This window comes from Orbicella franksi, chromosome 7 (assembly GCF_964199315.1).
Source record: "Orbicella franksi chromosome 7, jaOrbFran1.1, whole genome shotgun sequence".
NCBI classification, from domain to species: Eukaryota; Metazoa; Cnidaria; class Anthozoa; order Scleractinia; family Merulinidae; genus Orbicella; species Orbicella franksi.
Window position 1 is genome coordinate 30,514,533 of NC_138151.1, and position 21,941 is coordinate 30,536,473.

General features: G+C 38.8%; 2 protein-coding genes across 2 annotated transcripts; one reads left to right on the forward strand and one right to left on the reverse strand.

Annotated features, from left to right (window-relative positions):
- Positions 1-865: 865 nt before the first annotated feature.
- Positions 866-10,350, reverse strand: LOC145493828 (ankyrin repeat domain-containing protein 42-like). The gene is made up of 17 exons (XM_081473301.1): positions 10,243-10,350; positions 10,015-10,169; positions 9,016-9,123; positions 8,703-8,748; positions 8,365-8,438; positions 7,942-8,019; positions 7,679-7,736; positions 6,778-6,875; positions 6,610-6,679; positions 6,468-6,500; positions 5,909-6,034; positions 5,507-5,563; positions 5,003-5,095; positions 4,635-4,712; positions 2,867-2,993; positions 2,466-2,607; positions 866-1,861 (listed from the first exon to the last, which is right to left on the reverse strand). Exons 1-17 carry the CDS (start codon positions 10,247-10,249, stop codon positions 1,709-1,711), a joined length of 1,503 nt encoding a protein of 500 aa, XP_081329427.1. The 5' UTR covers positions 10,250-10,350; the 3' UTR covers positions 866-1,708.
- Positions 10,351-10,457: 107 nt separating this feature from the next.
- Positions 10,458-21,879, forward strand: LOC145493826 (calpain-5-like). Its single transcript, XM_081473298.1, has 13 exons — positions 10,458-10,690; positions 12,510-12,647; positions 13,058-13,266; positions 13,816-14,008; positions 14,554-14,637; positions 14,984-15,093; positions 15,680-15,757; positions 16,364-16,544; positions 17,177-17,293; positions 17,704-17,900; positions 18,886-19,019; positions 19,553-19,692; positions 20,115-21,879. The coding sequence occupies exons 1-13, from the start codon at positions 10,526-10,528 to the stop codon at positions 20,295-20,297; spliced, it is 1,929 nt and encodes a 642-aa protein (XP_081329424.1). The 5' UTR covers positions 10,458-10,525; the 3' UTR covers positions 20,298-21,879.
- The last annotated feature ends 62 nt before the right edge of the window (positions 21,880-21,941 follow it).

Genomic DNA, 21,941 nt, shown 5'->3' on the forward strand with positions numbered 1-21,941 from the left:
GACACCGCTCTATCTCCCTTGCCTGGAAGAGGAAGACGAAGGGGAAGCTGAAGACAAGCTGGGCGTAAACAGACGCCAGGGACAGGCGTACGGATGTCGCAGGTACGGCAGCTATCACGTAGAGACATTCGTCAAGATGGACAACTGCGCCAGGAAACTCTGCTGCACGAATATCAACGTGGATCCGTCGGAACGTGTCTTGGTCTAAGCACGCTCTATCTCCATCGGAAAGGGAGAATGAAGGCAATATGGGTTCTTTGATTGGTTAATTTTCAGGATCGTGGCGTACAATACGGCCGCTATCCAAGTGCTTGGCCTTAAAAGTTTTTCTTCTCTTGAAGGAGAGATACGCATTTCAAAAAACTTGTAAGCTTTCTTTTTTCGTAAGATACGGATCTTACGAAAAAAAAAAAAAAATCGCATCTTAGGGTGCGTTCCTTTGGGGTGATCTGGATCAGGATCAGTGATCCAAGATTATTTAGATCAGGGTACATCAAAGGAACCCATGAATCCACTCTGCTCACGGATATCCTGATCCAGATCAGCCCTAAGGAACTCACCCTTCCCAGTACGGGTCTTAAATTTTTAAGTCAGTTCTCGTCACGAACTGTAGATTACTTTACGAAACTCGATCAATAAGAAACATTTAATATTCCTTCTCTAAGCTCTTAGACTAGCAGTGGAGTCGGCAGTCGCAGTGGTACTACTGCATGGCAGGAGCAGTAGCGGTAGCAGTGGTAGTGGCGGTGGTAGTTACAGTGGTTGTAGTCGTGGTATTGGCAGAATATACAATAATATACAATTACTGTATACAGCATACAAATTACTTAACGCGGTTATACAAATTGCCGGACCTTAAAGAGAATTAGACACTTCGTACCTTTATTGTATCATTACTGAGTTATCAAATAAAGACAGTGTAAAACACACAAATCACGCACGATTATTTACTACTACGTATTTACAAGTCTATATATATAAGATTTTATGAGCCCGTGTGAAATAAATATTGACTTCACAAACGGGCGATCAAATTAGCCAGTCTGAGACACTCTTCGAGATATTGTACAAACCACGAACCCTCACAATCAAGTTAATAAACAGCCGGTTTCTCTTCAGAGTAATTTTTAGTGGAGTATCGATAGTAATTCAAAATTGCTTTCATTGGTTTTGCTTTACTACAAATGTGAGTGGTTTAGAAACCTCGCGATACTTATCTAACCAATGAGATGCAAAACAACCTTCCCCCTCGACCATCAATCGCGACTTGATCGCTCCCGTTCTGCCGCGCTTGACGCTGGTATAGTGTATTTGTTTCATGTTTTCATTGGTTTGTTGTATTCTGTACGTTAATCGTGATTGGCTATGGCTTAGCATTCGTTTTATTTGGACTTAGTCTGTCAAGCGAGGCTGTAAACAAACCGCAAGGAAAAAATGGCAGGATTACACGTGGCTATATTTTTTCTTTCGCGTCACGCAAGACGGACTGAGCGAAAGTGGGACCGTACTCGTTGTCTATATTCGAACTTCATATTTCAAGCACAAAGGTGATAAGGAGGAAAAATTAAAACCGTGTAGCCATTGGTACACAGGCCAAAAGAAAGACCACAACATTCAAACAACTTTTTGCGTACAAAACATCAATCATCACTATATACAGGGAAAGAAGATTTCATAAATATTTGAATATATTTTTTTATGTGATCGTTCAGTCTTTATCGAGGCTGTGAATGATTCTTGGACTCGACACTCCTCTTCTGACGAATATCCCACTAGTTGTTGTATCTAGTCGCTTGTTTTTCTTTTTCTTGCGTCTTAGTGCGGTCTGTTGATTTGTGGTGGAAGATCGTTGAAATTCAGACTGCAATGTCAAAAAACAAATAATTACAAGACGAACAAAATAGGAAACAGGAAAACGTAGCTAGACGCAAAACATGATTCAAAATGCAATGCAAAATAGACGGTCAGAGGAGAGGGTTGTACAAATCGTCTTGGAGGCAACAGTAAGAGTTAACTTCAAGTTGATAATCCAAGAGAGAGGGCAGCAGTACGAGAATACGGGACCTATAGGTAGGTCTTTACAGCATGGCTCGAGGGCAACGAGGTCCTTGCAAGGTAGACTGGGGGCCCAAACAAAACCCGTGTGGGTGGTCACAAGAAACAAGAAAAGCACGACGATAATGTTTGTACATTTGGATAAGACAATCTTAGGCAATTAGAGAAAGCATTAGCAACGCGGTTGAGAATCTAGTAACTTGATTTAAAAATTAAATTGTAATAAAAATAGTAATCTGGACTACAAGGGGAAAAAAAAAAGAGAAAGAAAGAAACAAAGAAGAAAGAAGAAAGAAAGAAAGAAAACAAAGAAAAAAGGAATTTACGCGCAGGGTTTTGAACCACGGATGATAGCTGGAAGTTAAGTGAAATGTTCCTTCGCGATTTCATTCCCAACAAGTAATACTCACCGCTGTAACATGTCTGCTACGCTCATCTTCCAGTTGAAGAGTCAGGGTGTAAATTTGAGCCCGCAGTTTGTCCATTTGGGCTTCAAGTTTCTCTCGTTTTTCTCGCTCATACTCAAGCTGAGCCTCAAGCTCGCGGATAACCCTGAATCAACAAATTATAACAGTTAAGACCCTTGGATAAGTAATAGCTTCAGCATTGATAGAGAAGGGGTTCCACATTAAGTTAAATCCCAGTTGACTCTAGGTGCATGATGCGTGCTGCTTTAACTCAAAGACGACAAGCTAATTTGATTTTGTATCACTCGGTGATGGCTAACGAAAATTAATTCGCAACGATAGTTTAACCGAACAATTCATTATCTGCAAGTTATTCATGTGAACTGATGGACGAATTCACTGACCTGGCACTTTCTCTCTCTTCTTCATGTTTCTTCTGATCTTCATCTAACACGCCTCCCAACTGTCTGTAGTTCATTTTAGCCACGTCCAATAGGTGAGCTAGCTCGTCAATCTTACGCTTTGCCCGACCTGGTAACCCAAGGAAAGTACACATAATAATAGAGCTATCAGAAATTGGTACAAATCTACTAGCGTTCCATCGCAAATGCTGTTCTCTGATTGGTCACGCTACTCATTATCTATTCTGTGGTAGATAGTGAGTATCCTAGCAGAGTGCGCTTGTTAACGAAATGATGGCCGCTTCTCTTTGTTTTCGAAGTATCAGTGAAGAGGATTTAGACAAAGCAAAAAATGACAAACGCGCTCGATGCTTGATGAATTAAAGAGAAGATGTGCTATGAAATAAAGATCAGTGAACATCTCTTCATTGTACCTAGCAAATGATAGCACGTACATTAAAAGCACAAGAAACGAGAATAGAGATATTAAAGACACACGGGTTAACACGGTGGAATGCTCACTTTCTTGTGGGACTATTCAAGTCAGCACGTCGAGAAAGGAGTTAATCTACGTGTACCTTCAAATTCTCCCAAAGCTGTTATTAAGATGAACTTTGGGTTCGAGTATAGTTTAAGGAGAGAAAATACACCAGGAGACCATAGTATATGTTGACGAAACCAAGTACGTAAAAGTCATGGCTGATCTGGACGCTAACATAGTGCAGTTGTTGATACCTTGAGCGTCTTCAAGTCGTTTCGACTTCGTTTCCTTGACAAGATCATCCGAGGTTTCCAGACGAAGAAATGGAGGGTCATTACCTTCCGGATCTCGGTCGTCAGAGAGCAGAAATGGAAAAGCTAGAGAACAAAGTGGAGAAAGGAAACGATAGCAGAATAGAATGTCTTCAACAAGACACGAAGGGATAAGATGATATGATTCCTTTTTGTTAAGAATTGTACAGAGATACTACAATTTTGAGAGTTATGTGCCTTGACTGAGCGAACCAAAGTCTTAGGTTAACGAGTGCAATTACAAGAGTTACACCACTGGCGAAGACAAAGTAATGTCATCAGCATGGAAAATATAGTAGGACAGAACAGATCAACAGAAGCGTTCGATGATCCCAGTCATCTTAGCAAAGAGCCACGTTGTTTCCTGCTTTTGCGGCAAAGATGGTATAATGCTTACCAAAAGTAATGAAAGAGAACAAGAGATGCATAAGAAAACATGCGAGGATCTAAAAGAGGTATTGGGGTGGGTGGGTGAGGGAGGGCGGGGGGGTCGATTTGCACCGTCTACAAGGTTCTGTATAACTGGCCAAACGAAACAACAGATAAAGAACGCAAACAATGCTCCAAGCCCTGAGAACAAAAGATGAGCGGATTAACAGAACGAATCAAAATAGTAGAGTCTTGAAGGAGGTGCAGGTCAACCGGTATGGGGAAGCGGGTTGCACAGCAGTACTTCGGTGGTAACAGAACCATGAAAAGTGGGGATACTGTAAAATATTCCTGGTATCAAGACATTGCTCTGGATTGCAAACTGACAGAGAAGGAGACAGAGCAGAATTAAACAACTAACACTGAAAGCCAATCAGTATTCCGTAAAAAGAGGAGATGAGAGAGGGGTTTTTTTAGTGAAGGGCGGACGTGAGAGCGCAAGTTCGCGCTCTTGGAAGTCTCTCACGTAGAAAATTTTACCCACTTCCACGGAAGAATTTTGATTCAGTTTTAGAAACTGTGAATGAAGAACCGGAAATTATATTAACACCTCTAGCTTCAGCTTTGGACTGTGGTTCGGAAGGCTTGAAGTCTTCGGCTCCTTCATCTACAAGGTTTTCTTCATCATCTGATGAACAAGAAAAAAACATAAACCGGTGGTAAGTCACACAACTACAGGCTGCAGATTAGAGGAATGTTATCTTGTAATGCTGCACACACACAAAAATGAATACACATAACATGGATAAACGTTTAGTCGATTTGCCCGACAGTAAGTAGAAATCATATACAGGCAAACAAACTGTCGGAAGAGAAAAATACTGGCTTGTTCTCGGTGCTAGAAAGGAGATGTGAATGGTAGGAGAAAAGGGAAAATGCCTTGATTAAACAATTTCGTTCATTTAGTGAGTCATTTACCTGAGTCACCGCCCAGAATAGCAATACAGCCCAGCCGACCAAATCTACGAGCAACGTCTTTGGGCGTCTCACCAGCAGAGTTGACAATCCGTACTGTAAATTAAAACAAACACAGAAAATCTTATAAGTGCGAGTACATGAAAGATCATATATTTGAACTGCGAAGAAGATATGAAGACATCAGTGATCATCGCAGTTAAATATATACAGCTTAAGCCGCTGTGAAGTCTGCAAAATATTCAGGCTTGAACGGGATTCGAACCCATGACCTCTGCGTTCGCGGTGCAGTGCTCTACCAAATGAGCTATCAAATCAACTGGGAGCTGGTCACGTTAACAATATGACCATTTTTATTTTCTTTCTTTTTTTTTTTTATGGTTAAACGACATGCTTTTGTGAGCATGAAATGTTTTCAGTTGTGTTTCCTGTCTCTTGCAGCGCATGTTGTAATAATTCAACCTCTAATAATTACTTTACAAGGGCTTCGCACGCAAAATGACTCACAGTTTGCTCCATTTTCAACAAGCCACTGTAAAACTTGCACATGGCCATTTCCTGCCGCTGTAACAAAACGGAAAAAAAATCAATGCGAATAGTGTAAAGCGTATGAGAACAGCTTATAACCTTATTAAACTTATGTACGCATCAATCTTTGCAGATTAAATTAACGGCTTCCAAAATCCCAAAACATTCTATGGTTTCTACCTGGCCCACGGCAACACTGAAACGCTGTAATTTAATTTAATATACGCATATGTACGTTCTTGTTGTACATCAATTTGTGCTTTGCTTTTGCTCTTCGTTTGAATGTATTAAGTTGTTAAACTGGAGGAAAATGCTGTAATCGACATTACCCCTTTGAACGAAATCTATTTACAGCACCTCAACGCTAATCGATCCATGTACCTTTATGCGAAGGAGTAGATCCTTTGTCGTCTCGCTCATTCACAGAAACCACCCCAGTCTCTATCAACATCTTCAGCTGGGCCAGGTCACCATTGTATGCTGCGACATGTGCCGGGAAAGCCAGGTCTGAAGAAACATAAGCATGCAAGTAAATAACGTAGAGAAACAGGAGAAATAATTCTGCAAAGCCTGAGAGGCCAATTACGCTGTACTCTTAGTTACTTTGAAGAAAAACAAAAGGCTACAGAATCTGCTTTACATGTTCTATAAAATTTGCAAACGTCAGCACTGTTGATCGAGCTACTTTTCTTGGAACAGATTCCAATGACTCTTTTAAGTATCATTTCAACAGATCATGCTTGACAACTGGTCAAAAGTTTTAAGTAGCGGCTGGGAAATAATGCATTTTTCAAGTGATGGCTAATAAATAGGCCAGAAATTTTATATGGAAACTGAGAAATCGCCGAAGATTTAGCAGTAAAAAGTATGGATCGAGCACGGTTGAGACAAAAAAACCTGGTTGTTACAGAGAGATAGTCTTAGTTAAGTGTCAACTTACTTTCCTCGTCTTCAGGATGTAGCAGGTCGTATTCTGAAAAATGTAGAAAAAATAAATTAAGGTGTTTAATATGTGAAGGTGAAGGTGGAGTGAAGTACACTGGACAATAACTAAGTACTTCTTGGTGAACAAATTGACTCACCTACTGCATTCAGGTAATCAATACAATCCTTTTTGTAGAATTGCTGGCAAAGATTCTTAGGTGTGTCACCCTGAATGAAACAGATGAATAAAAAAGACATTATGCAAATAAGAAAAAATGACAACAAAGGCAAGGAAAAGAAAAAACAGGATTTTGTAGTTTGTGTACCTGATCATTTCGAGCATTCAAGGTGTGATCAATACTTGCTCCAGCACAGACAATAAACTTCAGACAAGGAAGATGACCTTCACTCGCTGCCAAGTGAGCTGAACAAAGAAAATAATATTTAGCCAAAATATGACAAAGAACATTAAAATTGTATTAAACTGTTTGCTGTGTTTTTGCTTCTTTAATTTGTGCTTTATTGTTATTACTATTATTATTAGTATTATTATTATTATTATTATTATTATTATTATCATCATTATTTTCATGAGTACCATGTGCATCATGTAATGCGTCATCAATTTTGAGGTCAACCATTCAAGACTGAGAAATTATGTGCCCATTTAATTAGAGGGACAAAAGATACATGTCTAAACATAAATGTTAAAATTTCAGAGCCTGAGAATTTTTTCAGGTCATTTTTCCAGTAGTGTTATGGCTGCATTTGAATCTTTCATTCTTTCATAAAGTTTAATTATTAAAGGAAATTCTGCACTGTGAATTTTCTGAGTTTATTAAAGGTTGTTTCATGGCCAATAGCTCATACATGGTTGCTTTCTGATGGAATATGAATGAACAGTGTACATGCATTATATGCAAACATTGGCAAGTACATTTTAAGGGAATAGAAGATACAAGTATAGCCATTGATTTTGACGACAAATCTTCACCAAAGCTATGCTCCTGAAGGGCTGTAAATAAGGGCTGTAACCCGTAACACCTGCTACAAGTATGTTTGATGGGCCCTTGATGTTACGGGTGAACTTGGCTATAGTTGATACAATTCACTCAAAAGGTAACAAGTTGGTTACGGGTGTGAATATCAAGGCTACAGGTGACTCAGTACTTGATGACAGCCCTAATGCTACAGTGTACAGTTAACACTGTTATTTTTTAACAGAACCTGGTGTGCTTCCAGAATGATCCACTTCATCCACACTTGCACCCCATCTGGAAAGAAGCTGGTGACAAGTAGAGACATATTATTTTGTTGTTTGGTTTTTTTATAGAGGTGAAATAATGCTAATTCCATTTACCGGTACTTACAAGTACATAATAGAGTTTACAGTGAACACTACATTTTGTTCTTTGAACAGACATTAACTCAAGGTGTTTTAAATTAATATATATATATATACTTTAATTTTAAAAGAGTAGCTAACTTACCTGAAGACAGCCTAATCGTCCATGGAAGGCTGCACAGTGTACTGGAGTCCAACCCATGTTATCAGTAGCATTAATGTCCTGGAAATGGTAGGAATGAGATTTGAAACAAAACTAGAAAACTAGTAACATATTCTCCAACTTACACCACACACAGGAAAACAACAACAACAATACAACAAGCAAAAAAACCTTGGGAAATGAAAACCGTCGATCACTGTAATTACAATTTAGGTACTGCTCGCACAGCTTGTAGTAGACTGACACTACCCCTATGCAAGCTTGCTAAATTTGTACTCTAGGTATTATAATTGAGACAATTATAATATGAAATCAACAAATTATAGATTCAATTGGGTTCTTAAATTAACTAACAATTAATTTTAAGTACTAATAACTAAAATAATTTACATAACAGCCACTCACCACTCCATGCCGCAGAATTGACTGCAGACAGTAAGAGTTGCCATGAGCTGCAGCAAGATGGGCTGCAGCACAACCTGTAACATGTAAGGTGAAAAGAAAGCACAGTACAACAACAATAAACATATTTTCTCCTCATGACTTCTGCAACTACCTGAATGGCTGAACTTTATATGTACTGTAGATACCCTGTCTTTTAAATGTATGAATTCATAAGTAATTTATCACTGCAAAGAGAACTGCTCACATGCACAGTTGCTGTTTTATATCCAGTAAAGTAAAAAAAATAATAACAGACACAATATGACTGCATAGAGCATCCATTTATTTGAACTGCGTACCTCGATTGTCCTTCTCATTGAGGTCAGCACCATTTGCAGCCAAAGCCTTAAAGATAAATATTTCATTAAATACATAAAATTATTTGTCAGTTGTGTTTTTAAAATGTTCACCCACAGTCTTACAAAACTTAGCCTCATTTACAGAACTTAACTGCCACTTACTATGGTTGGTTTACTTACTGTATGTGGCACAAATTCAGAACAATAATACGTACGTCATACATCTAACACAGGCAAACCTGTCTCACATTGTACTATTAACACTGCTTAAATACTGCATATAGCATAACCTACAATTATTAGAATGTTGTACCTGTAGGCAAGCATCTTGCCCTCTGATGGCTGACAGATGTGATGGTGTCCATCCCTGGGGAGTTTTGTCTGAATGATCAGCTCCATGCCAAAGTAACCAATGTAAACACTAAAAAAAAAAAATGACCTAAAACAACAACAACTACTCTGCAGACAACTCTCCTTGTCTCTTGTTGTCAGAGAACTTCTCAAGACCTAAAAACAGTATGTATGCAGTTAATCATTTATTATTCGGAAGCCTCTCTCCATATATTTTTGTGCTCCACTCTTTTGAGCATTACATATTTGTCTTTTGGTATTTATGTACATGTTCTATAAATATTCATGCAACGTAGAGATCCCTGCATGCACTCTGAAATATCATAAACAAAACAATTGTGTAATGTGCTATGCTTTGCAGACTGACTTCATTATCACAAATACAATTTATTCAAAATGCATGAACTTAATTTTGCAAATTAGATGGTCTATCAACACAATTAATAAATTCTTTAAAACACTGGAAAAAAATCTGTTAGGTCAATAGTTTCCTTGTGCAGTCTCTTGTAATAAATCATTCATGATGTCAAGCCATTTTGTATTAATTTTCAAGACACATTCTCTTTTCATCTTTTTCTTTTTTTTTTTTTAAAAAACTCGAATCATAGCTCATTACAAATTAATGTTATCCCCATAAGCTGTAAAGACATACTTAACCACAAAGTGTCAATAAAAATCCATTAGATGTAAGCTCTTACATTAAAATTAATTTTATTATTTCTGAACATAATTGACACAGTGTTTGGCATGAAATTCTCAAACATAAAATTATGTCACAACGACTGTGCAGTATATCATTAAGTGCCCCATATCCAGTGGAATGCACGTGAACTGATAAGAAATCATGTACATTGCACATTCACTGTTTACACTGAGTAATTATGCAATTACATGTAGGTTGTATGAACACTCGATACAACAATTTTGAACAATTTTACCGAGCATGCTATAAAATTCGTACCTCTAAACTTCCATGATGAGCTGCCCAGTGTAATGGAGTGAACTTAAACTTAGAATCAACATCGTTGATTCCAGCTCCTCGTTGAACCATGCTTTGAAGCTCCAACACATCGCCATAACGGACAGCTTCGTGAATATTAGCGAGACGAACTTTCTCTGCAAAAATAGTTTCATTGAGAATCAGGAAATTGGTAGTTTAGACGACAGTTCACTTAAATATCACAATTACCTGGCATATTGATATATTTATACACCGATTTTCAAGGATCAAGGAAAAGCATCAACATTCGAACATGGCGGTCTATTACAACAACTCCTGTTGCCATGTCGAACCCCGCTGTCCACAAAAACAGCAAAGCGGCTCAACTTCCTGTAATACTTTACATTTTCGGTTGCGTTAAGCCAATCGCGTTGCAGTATTTCAATTGATTTCCGCGCGAATGATTACGAGGCTTCTGGAACTTCGCATCCAGCTCGTGAGCGACAATATAGACGTGACTTAGCTACAGAAAATGGTGAAGTTGTATTATTATAGAAATCAGCGTTTCAGCAGGCTCAAGGCGCAGTGTGAGAAAGATGAAAGACTATTTGTGGATCCTGAATTTCCGCCAGAGACGAAGTCTTTGTATTTTAGCCGTGCGACACCTCCGGAGCCAGTTGAATGGAAGAGGCCAAAGGTAAGCTGAGCTTGATCACACCGCTCCCATATGATTTTCGTTTTGATTTTGTATTCCTCAGTCGTTTTCATTTCCTAACATATCGATCGCAAAAGGCACAGAAATTATATCATGATGAAACCAAGCGGGATTTCAATTTCACTGCAAGTAATTGTGATTTGAACCATTTTCTTGCGGTTGCTTTAGTGCGATCAGTTCTCCGAAGCCTTTGGACGCTTTATATTCGTTCTTTGTCTCGTGTAACAAGCCATTCATCAGCTTAAATCCTTCGTATTTGGACGGCGATAACTGTATTTACGTTAGACATCACTAAGCTTTAGGTTAATGTGCGGGATTTAATCGTTACAATATTGCCCTGTTGTGGCGGAGCTGTTTGAAAATCAGTGAACACCCTAATTTCATAAAAGCTGTCATTAAGCTTACTGTCTCTCTTTTGGCAAGTCTGATGGCTGCATTCTAGACGGAAAATTTTAAATCGTTTATTTCGCTCATTTGTATCTCATTAGAGTCGACTGTGGGGTCGACCTACTTCTTGCGGAGAAAGGCCCATATCATAAACGTAAACATGTTATGCTATGCGTTAATTAGGTTGTCTTTTTATTTTTGGTTATTAATATTTAATTTTTTTTTTGAAAGCCGTGCGTGGGTGATGCTCTCTCAAGCTGTTTAAATTCTTGACACCAAATTGGAATTCTTTTGATGTATTTCTAGATGAAATCAATAAATTCTAAATTTTGACAGGTCAAAAACGCAGAGAGGAAAAAACATAAAGTAAGTCAGTAAATGCATGATTATTTCAGACAAGAGTTCTCATCAGTAAGCTTACTTTTCTGCTCATTTTTTTTAAAGTAATAATAATTATGCATATATGTTATTTTCCTCCTTTATCATCAATATTGTATTATCATTGAAACAATGCTGCAATCAACTGATCTTTTACCTTCAGTTGATATTCTATTCTGAAAAGAAAAGTTGGGATAAATACTAATTTGTATTGTGCTCTTGGGAATTTTACTTAACACAATGATTGTAGGAGGACCATAGCCTTTAAGAGCTCGTCCAATAACCATCAAGACAAGGCATAAAAATAGCATAGTATAAACAGCAAGTGCAAAGCTGGGAAGCCCCAAGTTGCATTCTCGTCGCTTTCATGTCTGCTCGTCATACAGTGAAATTTAAGGCGTAATATAAGTTCAAATGTCAAAAGTAGCTTCAGGACTTCATTTGTTATTTGCTTTCTTGTTCTGCTCTGCTCTCCTCAACTTTCAACTGCTAAACAAGATGGTGGCAAATTATGCAAACACGCATAATGCATCAATGATTATTTCAAGAGGCATGGATTCATGCACGGTAGAATCATAATATTATCAGTGGTGATTTGCAGCCCCTTGACGAATGTGACTGTGAAATAATGATAAATTATCATGCTTCTTTAATGCATATCCACGAATGTGTATGTTCAGTGGCAAAAGGAAGAACCACTCTTATATGAAGGTCCAATTGTCTGAATAAACGAGTTTGTAAATGGCTAACTGCCTGGTTAAGTCAATCTTTTGCCATAATTTTTTGCGTCCCCTCAATTGAAAATAAGAAGAATGAAAATGAAAATTTGGTATTAATATCAATATATTGCAGAGTAAAGAAATTTCAGGGAAATCTTATAGTACTGTTAAGTCTAAGATGTTTATAGCCTCTAAGGCATAAATGACACTACATGTAAGACTTAGACTGAAATTGGACTCATTCCTAGGTAAACATAATCATTGAATGATATGCTCAGTAAATGAATTGTATTATTGTAATAATTATTTCCCTGTAGGACATTTGTGCTCCTGATCCTCCAAAGCTGTTTGTGGATGGAATGAGCAGCCATGATGTAACACAGGGGAAGCTTGGTAACTGCTGGTTTGTGGCAGCATGTTCGTCGTTGGCCCTGGAGCCATCTTTGTTGGAGAAGGTTTGTGTTGCTCTATACAATTTATATTTGAGGTTCATGCATTTGTTAGGCCTTGGAAGAGGCGAGATGTACAGATGGGGATCAAAATGTGGACTTTTTGTTCTCTCTAATTAAAAACTAAGATTACTTGAAATCATTCTCACAGTGCCTTTCTCTACCAAGGGGTGTAAACTTAGGGCTACTGGACAGTTGTTTGGGACTCCTGGGCATCATTTCATATGTGTACGCGAATGTACACATTTTCGGCTGACGCAAATTACGGGTAAATTTTGGCTCGCTTATATCTGAGCTGCACTCTATGCATAAATGCATACATGTCTATATTAATACACTAAATGTGTAGATCTACAAGTCTTGTAGATTTTTTGTGGTTACATATTCTTATAATATCCTGTTTTGTGTTTGTTTAGGTCATCCCAGAAATGAAGCATCAGGAATGGGACCCAGAGCATGTTGGGAACTATCAGGGAATCTTTAGGTTCCGGTTCTTCCGGCAGGGCCAATGGACTGAAGTCGTCATTGATGATCTGTTGCCGACAATAGGTGGCAAATTGGTGTACGTCCACTCCACTGAGAAGAATGAATTCTGGAGTGCTTTAATTGAAAAGGCATATGCTAAGTAAGATGAATAGCTACATGTATGTTCATATTTTTAGTTTGTCTTTCCTTAGGAGGTGTTTAACAGAATGCTTTCAGCATGCTGGACTCTGAGCTCAGAAGTCTTTAGTTGGGTACTTGACTTTCACAGTGCCATTCTCTGCCAAGGTTTATCAAATATGGCAGGCTATATTTGCATTCTCAATATCAGACTAGAACTAGCCTGCAATGGAGACTCGTGATGGGCAATATCAATATAAAGAGATTCAAATGTCATTTGCATTTGAAAAGACTCCCCGCATTAGCGTCAGTTGCAAACTAGTTTCAGTCCAATAACAAGAATACGGGTATGGCCTAATACTTGAATGCTGGCAGTACAGTACTGTTTTTTACACCCATTTTTTTTTTTTTGGCGGGGGGAGAGGGTTGAAATACCCAGTGCCCACATAATAGTTTAATACTTCATGTACATATAAGCTTGGATGCCAACTCTTTGCTTTTACCACCTTTTTCTCTTTTATTAAGTTTTTTAGTGTACGAAATCTGTGTAACGCTATCAATTCTTTCCCAGGTTGGCTGGTTCCTATGAGGCACTAGAGGCAGGTAACACTGGTGATGCCTTGGTAGATTTCACTGGGGGAGTGTGTGAATCGATTAATCTCAAAGATGGAGGCTACAGTCAAGATACAGAAAAGAGGCAAGGCTTATTTAAGAGTATGGAGAGAGCGATGAGGGAAAAGTCGCTGATCAGTGCTTCAATAAGGGTATGTTCTCTGCTTGCTTGTGCAAACAAAATGTACATCTCACAGGTATATAGAGTGCCGGCACCCGGTGTTTGGGAGGTCATTGGTTCAATTCCTGTTGGGGACTCAGATTTTTTCTCAGTTGCACGCTTGTGTCATGTTGATCAGTTTACCTTTCACATCTTATTGTTAGTAATCAGAACTGTATGTACAGTTGTATGGGTTAATTATTGCTCATGGATAATTGGATATTGGCCAATTTCAAGGACAGGTCTATTAATCAATACACAGAAAAAGGGATAAAAAACAAGGCCAATATCCAACCTGCTTGACATAACAAACTTTGACATTGAAAGGAATTGCTATTAATGTGACACGAAGAATTACATTTTTGTACATGCAAAACAGGGCATAATCCTAAGGGGGGAGATAGCTCCAACTTACCCACTTGGTGAGCCAATCATAGGGCAGGATTTGGTTCATCTTGCATACTCAAAGAGCAAGCTTTTATCAAACAAATAGTAGTACTAACTGTATCTCACATTTTTTACCTTCCTCACCTGTAGATCAAAAACAGGGATGAGATGGAAAAGCGCACACAAACCGGCTTAGTCATGGGACATGCATATGGTGTAACAGCCGTAAAGAAGGTAAATTTGTGTATACATTATTGTACTCCCTGAGGGGCAGTACGTGTACATTTATTTTTATTTTTCATTGTCACATCATATGTGTGTTGTGTCCTCCTCCACCCTCCATGCTCCCCAAAATAAATTATTCTGCTTTAAATTTTGTAAATTGTGTAGAAAGTTTTGAGGTTTTGAGGTCTTGACTAAAAGAATCAGTGTACATCCGTACATTTACATTACATGTAATACATGCATGTCAGTTATTTCCACTCTCTCTAGACTGTTACATTTGGCCATAAAAGTTTTAACGATTGCTACACTGTGCATATGATTGAAATTGTTGCATTTTATTGCTTCTGTCCTTCAGGTCACTATTGGTGACGGTCTCCTCAGTTTGTTCAATCGGCAGCATTTGTACATGATTCGTCTGAGGAATCCCTGGGGACAAAAGGAGTGGAATGGAGCATGGAGTGATGAGTAATTATCAGTAAATCAATTATGCATTGCACTTTTTCCTACACTGCGTTTGTCATGAATGCTCTTGACAGTACAGTCAGAGACCAAAACTGACTGGCTACCAGCTTGCAAGGATGGTTCAATGAATTGTCACTAAAGTATACAGGGGTTCCATTAACATTTTCCCCAGGAGGGCAACTGCTTTTCAAAGGCAGGCAAAACTATTAGAACTGAACTTCTAGACTTCTTGTAGACAGTCAATTTGCCCGGTGTTCAGCCCTTAATGAAACCCCTGACAGTACATTATTTTCCTGTTAGTCACTTACATATGAGCCAGGAGCTCAGTGTTAAATCACAGAACATGTACATGTATGTGTAAATTGTTCTTAAGTTCCACGGTATCATTGCTAGTTTCTTTGCTTTTGTCGATGTTGTTGTCAGTGGTTTTCCTGCCCTTAAAATGCTTGTTCATGTACAGTGTACGACTAAGTGCAAATCAAAATCAGCTTTTCTCAATCCTGTCTTCTTTGGATTCTCTGTTTGTTAGCTCAAGTCTAATTATGCATTATGTGAAATTAACCTTACTTTTTATTTTCCTGTTTAACAGCTCAGAGGAGTGGAAAAGACTAAAACAAAGTGACAGAGAAAAGCTTGGAATTGTCTTTGAGAATGATGGGGAATTTTGGTAGGTGTAACACTTGCTGCAGTCTGAGTCACGACATTTTAATCATTTTATATACACTGTACAGTAACATTCAAAAGTAATTATTCACCCCCTTGCGAGACAAGGTTCTCATCTCGCGAAACAAGTTAGACTCTTGTCTCCATTTGGGAGATGAGACTCTGATATCATGAATTTACACTTTCATCTCTTGAGTTAAGACACTTGTCTCGTGAGAGCTTAAAAAATTGTAAGTACAACTGCTTGAACTTCTTTCAATTGGAGATTTTCAGAATATGATGGCCTCATGGTTAGTGGCTCCACTCCAGAGCCAGCAGTCCAGGTTCGAGCCCTGGTCAAGGACATTGTGTTGTGTTCTTGGGCAAGACACTTTACTCTCACAGTGCCTCTCTTTACCTACGTGTATAAATGGGTACCAGCAAATTTAATGCTGGGAGGTAGCCCCGCAATGGACTAGCATCCCATCCGAGGGGAGAAGAAATACTCCTGGTCACTTCATGCTACTGAAACTGGGATAATCTCCGGCCTGATGAGCCACTTGGCTCATATGCAGACTTTACCTTTACCTTACGACAGTGTGCCTCACGCTCTGAATTCTTGTTTCTGTAGGATGTCATTTGAAGATTTCTGCTCACATTTTACCAATGCTACCCTGTGCCATGTGATCAACACATCATTCTTTTCATTGTCAAAGAGATGGCGCGTTTTCAAGCACACTTATCGATGGACTCCAGGTTCCAATGCTGGAGGGTGTGTTGAAAATAGAAGCACTTTCCTTAAGAATCCTCAGGTACTGTCAAGCACGCCAATACGGATATGATATATCAATATTATTTATGTATCGCTATTCGTGGTGTAATTATTTCATATGCCAAGGTGATGTTGCATAAGCCTTGTCACAGATCAAGCAGTACGGATGTTGATGCTGTGTTTCTGCCGGACTAGAAATGCAAGGAATTCATACGGCCTTAAGCCCCCTTTATAGGGTGTTGTTTCACTTTCAACTTTCTGTTTCCATAGCACAGATCTATCGCGCAGGCAGCTCTATTCTCTCATTTCTGATATCAGTTACATACTTTTGTCGCTCCTTTTGATTTGGTTACTACATGATGGTAAAAATATCTCGGACAGGAGACATGCATAACGGTTTGACCTCCTTACTGACCCTCATGGATTACCCCTTACAGCACATCTGTTGTAATTAGTTAGAATAAAATGAGATTAGTGTGCGTTCGGCGTTACTATAACCTCCCACGCAGACGCTCTTAGGGTTCGTCACTCGTTCCTTCCCCACGAACGCGTGACGAGCCCGAAGAGCGTCTGCGTGGAAGGCTATAGTAACGCCGAACGCACACTAATCTAGCGTTGCTACAGTTTTGTTTGATTCTGGAAAACATCTGTATATTATAATTTCTCTTTCAGTATTCCTTCACTGTCAAAGAGGAGGGTGAGGTTATGATTTCTCTGATGCAAGAAGACACAAGGAAAGAAAAAGAGCGTGGAGTGGAGAATCTGACCATCGGTTATTTTGTTATGAAGGTACATGTTCATTGTGCACTTGCTACGATGAATTAAAAAGTAACGCCACAACGGCAAGCGTTAGAATAAACGCAAAATACAGCACAGTAGAACTTTCCGTTTGCCTTGTTAGGAACACTTCGCTATTGTCTTGACCTTTTGGCGACCTAAGACCATGAGTGTACAATCGACATCAGTGGATTGTCTGTCTGTCTGTCTGTCTGTCTGTCTGTCTGTCTGTCTGTCTGTCTAGATCAGTCTGTCCGTCTGATTCAGTTTGCTTGTTTGCCTGCCAGCCAGAGTACCTGTCTGTCTGAACGTCTGTCTGTCAGTCCGAATCAGTCAACCTACCTACCTGTTTGTTTCTTTACCTGTTTGTCTATTTGTTTGTTTGATTCTTTCTTTGTTTATGGTTGCGTGTTTCTCCTTAGGTCGAGGAGAACAGAAAGTACCGTTTGCACACAATGTTTGAAAAGGCTGGCGACTCCATTTTCATCAACGCACGAGAAGTGGTGAACAAGTTCCATTTGAACAAAGGCAGATATGTAGTGATTCCCTCGACATACGAACAAAACAAAGCTGGACAATTTCTGATGAGAATATTCACTGAAAAGTCTTCTAGTGCAATGTAAGAAGTAGACTGAAAGACTGTTTTATTTTCCTCCGCTGTATTCTCGAAATGTTGCTTTGTAACGCACGAACAGGCCATTTCCGGTTCGCGTTTTGCCTCTGTTTCAAAACGATTCCTCGTACAAAACTTTTCTTATGAAGATGAGTTGATATGCATGAAAATGAACTTAGATACGAAAAGCATTTTCATTACAATGGTTCGGCACGAAGACTCATTTTGACATGGAGACAAAGGGCAACTCGGATGTGGCCTAAGGTGCCGATAGGTTCACATTAATTAGTGTGTTTGTGTTATTATTTTAATTAATAATAATAATAATATTCTTTTTAAAAAATAAAAATAAAAAGGAGTGTTTATTGTGACAAAAACTAGAGCTAAACTATAATAATAATAATAATAATAATAAGGGCTATAATAATAATAATAATAATAATAATAATAATAATAATAATAATAATAACAACAACAACAATAATAATAAACTTTATTACCGTGTCTAAAATGTTTAGCTGAGGGGAAGCGTCCCCTCTACTAATTGTGGACACCTACCTAAAAAAATTACAACTATTGCAATGATAAGAAAAATTTATGTGATAAAAAAAGCTATATACATGATTATTATTAAAATTCACAAAGGCGGCAATTGCATCTTTCATTGTTTAAAAAGTTACTGAAGTCGCGTTTCCGAATTGTTTTCTTAAATGTATTAAGAGACTGACAGTTTCTTTCATCGGTCGTCAGGTGACTCTAGAGCTTTGGCCCCAGGTATCTGATGGAATGTTTTCCGTACGTTACTGTAGCAAAGCGAGGAAAACCGCAAAAGATTCATTTTCGTAAACCAGTCGGATATATCGTGTCCCGTGACCAAAAGTCAGCAACAGAAATGTCTGACGGATTGCATTTGACAGTTTTTTTTTACTTCTCAATTAGCTATTTTGGAACGCTTCTTGTTTCTTATATATCTTGTGTGTTTAATTTTCAGGTTTCTGAGCCAGGAGCACTCGGTCGGAAGTAAAATCTGGTGTTGCTTCCCTCAATGTCGTACCCCCGTCTGCGTCATTTCCGTTACTGTCAGGTCAGCGGGCGGACTTCAGAAAACAAGCACGCTATCAATGAGTAAGAACAACCAATTTCTTTGTTGTTGTCCAAAGTTAAACATTTACCGAACTCACTCGGAAGGCCTGTTGTAATGGTAGCTGGTAAAGCGATTAAGAGCTGGTTACATGTACTTCACAAAACAGGGCTCGAGGAGTCCGTACCTTTCTAGACCGTCACTTTCAGATGTTTTTGTTAATAATGAAAATGTCAATTGCGTCACAGAAACTAAGGTTTCACTTCATCACTTATTTACATTTTTAACCGCTTCCGCAATCCGTCAGACATTCCTGTCGCTGGCTTTTGGTCACGGGACACAATATATCCGAATGGTTTACGAAAATGAATCTTTTGCGGTTTTCCTCGGTCTCCCAAAACGCGCACTTGTTGGGCGTGTAATCAACCAAGCGACGTTAAAACGAAGCCATTTCAAAGAAGTACCGAATACCGAGTTGTAACCTCGAAGGTCAGAGGTTGCGACGAAATTTGCAGTCTTCTCCTTATTACAGCACTGAAAATAAGCTGGTATAAATTGTCATGTTCTATTATTTCAGCGCCCGATCCTTACGCCTTGATAAGCTGCGAAGGACGAAAAGTTAGAACCCCTGTAGAGAAGGACTCACTCAATCCAAAGTGGAACACAGGTGCCTTGTTTTACGTCAGGAGACCCCAGAAAACGCGCTTGGTCGTACAGGTAAGTTTGTTAAAAGGTGATCTGTTCGATCTGAGAATGTTTAGAAACTCCTGGGCTTGTATTATTATTTTTTTTAGGAGGGAGGGCGGAAGTGGTATGGATGAAGGAGAGGGGGGGGGGGGGGCGGGCGGGGAAGGGGGAATAGATTAGGAACCCATCATGTAGCAAATGCAGAAACCAGATTCGATCACTGGTGGGTGCCGATGGGTTACTTCCTCCGACCCCCTTCTCACCCCTTCACCAATACCTACCATAAACCTGTAATATGAAAACCACCATGTTGACTATCGTAAATGTGTGCCTCTGTTGCCCCTTGGGTCTGTACTTCAGCCGATGTTTTCCAAGATGGCGAAATTTAATCAAAACGGTTTAATGTTCAACATTGTTCAACATTGACTCCAGAGTGGTTCTGTTTCACTTAGGTATGGGATTCCAACTGGTTCTGGGACTCATTTATGGGCCAAGCCAAGATAGCTATTGATATCAACAACAAAGCCGTGGTCGAGACTCACCAGCTGATGGGACGGAGACGGAACCACCAGGTCAAGATGCCGGGATCTGTTACGGTGGAAGTGAAATGCTACCAAGACCTTATGGCCATCTAATAATTTACAATTCTAAATTAATGATCCGTGTGAATTCGTATCGGTAATGGTGCTTAACGTCTTAAGAAAGTGAAAGGATGTTTGGCTAAATGGTTAGCTGCGATAAACAGGCCTGCCCCCTTCGCATACTCAATATCATCCCCGTTCAAGGAAGTCTGAAATTCTTGGCGTAAAATTCCAAACTGATGACGTGATGCATCCGGGATCCCTCGAAGAGAGTCTGGTTTACTTAAAAGATCTTGCCAATGAAATGTAACTGGCAATAAAATTGTGTGTAGGAATATTAATCCTTAAAAATAGGGCGATCTAGCTCATTAATTAATTAGGTAATTCTCTAGATAGATTTTCAGGATCGTAGAGCAATGAAACAAATAGTATTTTTACAGCTGTCGGCATTTGTAAAATTTTGGACCATGAAAAATTTTTAGTAACACTTTTCGCGTGTGCTTTCCACTATTTGCTTGTGTAAAGCTCAAGCTGGTAACCATAGACTACGGTGCAGAACGCAGTTATTTATTATACAGTTTGTATATTCTGCTTATAGCTTCCCTTCATTCAGGAATAGAGAACTTTATTATACATATTTCACAGCTAGTAGTTTATTTAAAGGCCAACTTTAAATCCGAAGACCCAGTAAGAGGACACCTTGGGAAACTAGGCCTCTTTTGGTAGTTAACACTGGGCGAGGCAAGAAACGTCTTCAAAACAGGAATAAAGCTCGCCTGACGTGAAATAATCTTTAGGAAGACGAAATTTTACAACCGGTAATATGCCCCTGTTTACGAAACTCCAAACCTGCGTGATCTAGGCAATTTTGGTTGGAGAAATAGGGGTTACAGTTGTACGTAATAGCGCAATCGGAGAACTAACAAGTAGAATTCAAATAAGATGGCGTAGAAATTTACTTGGAAGAAGGAACTCTTGTTGTAGCTGGCCGTGTTGTTTGAGAAAACGACAGAAAACTGAAAGCCTTCATTTTAAACATGTTCCACATTGGTTTCGTTATTGAAACGTCAAACGATTAATTCCCAGTGAGCAACATTTTAACCTGGGTTTAACAAGCTTAAATCGTGGTGTGAATTTATAAAGACAATTTGTCTTCGGGAAATATTCTATGAATGCGTTAGAACTGTAGCTATTTCTACTTAATTGACCAGTAAGAGAGAAGTTTACAGTGTATTTTTAAATTGCGGCTTCTATTTTCTGCTTGTGTGAACTGAAATATTTAGTGTGGCTTGAAAAAGGTCGAAAATATTCTTAGATTACAGGAAAGTCTCAACAATAATGGTTCGATTTTGCAGAACTGGAGGAGGTTATTGGAAAGAAAGGATAACTTAAAATGAAGAGTATTGAAATAATATGTGAAATTGTCTACAACGCAGTCATTTTCAAGAGCAGTTGACATTGTTGTGGAACTTTGTAAAAGTAAGGTGTTAATTCTAGAAATTTAGAGTCATTTGTTACAATTTCCTATACTTTTGTGCAACTATTTTCAGATACAGTGCTTGCAAATTAAATTTTGTAACAGTAAGGGGTTTGTAGGTTTTCCTGGTAATCAATAAAAGTAATTAAACTGTTTTTAGAGCTAATGTTTCGTGTTATCAATGTGAACTGTATGCGAAACAGCATAGAAGGGATATAAAG

What these genes read in the sequence shown, in the direction of transcription:
- LOC145493826 (XM_081473298.1), top strand. Translation starts at nt 10,526, where the DNA reads ATGGTGAAGTTGTATTATTATAGAAATCAGCGTTTCAGCAGGCTCAAG. An exon ending in AGCCATCTTTGTTGGAGAAG is followed by an intron (nt 12,648 to 13,057) that starts GTTTGTGTTGCT and finishes GTGTTTGTTTAG; the next exon opens with GTCATCCCAGAAATGAAGCA. An exon ending in TCGGTTATTTTGTTATGAAG is followed by an intron (nt 17,294 to 17,703) that starts GTACATGTTCAT and finishes GTTTCTCCTTAG; the next exon opens with GTCGAGGAGAACAGAAAGTA.
- LOC145493828 (XM_081473301.1), bottom strand. An exon ending in CTCATCATGGAAGTTTAGAG is followed by an intron (nt 9,124 to 10,014) that starts GTACGAATTTTA and finishes TTTTTTTTTTAG; the next exon opens with TGTTTACATTGGTTACTTTG. An exon ending in GTAGCAGACATGTTACAGCG is followed by an intron (nt 1,862 to 2,465) that starts GTGAGTATTACT and finishes TTGACATTGCAG; the next exon opens with TCTGAATTTCAACGATCTTC.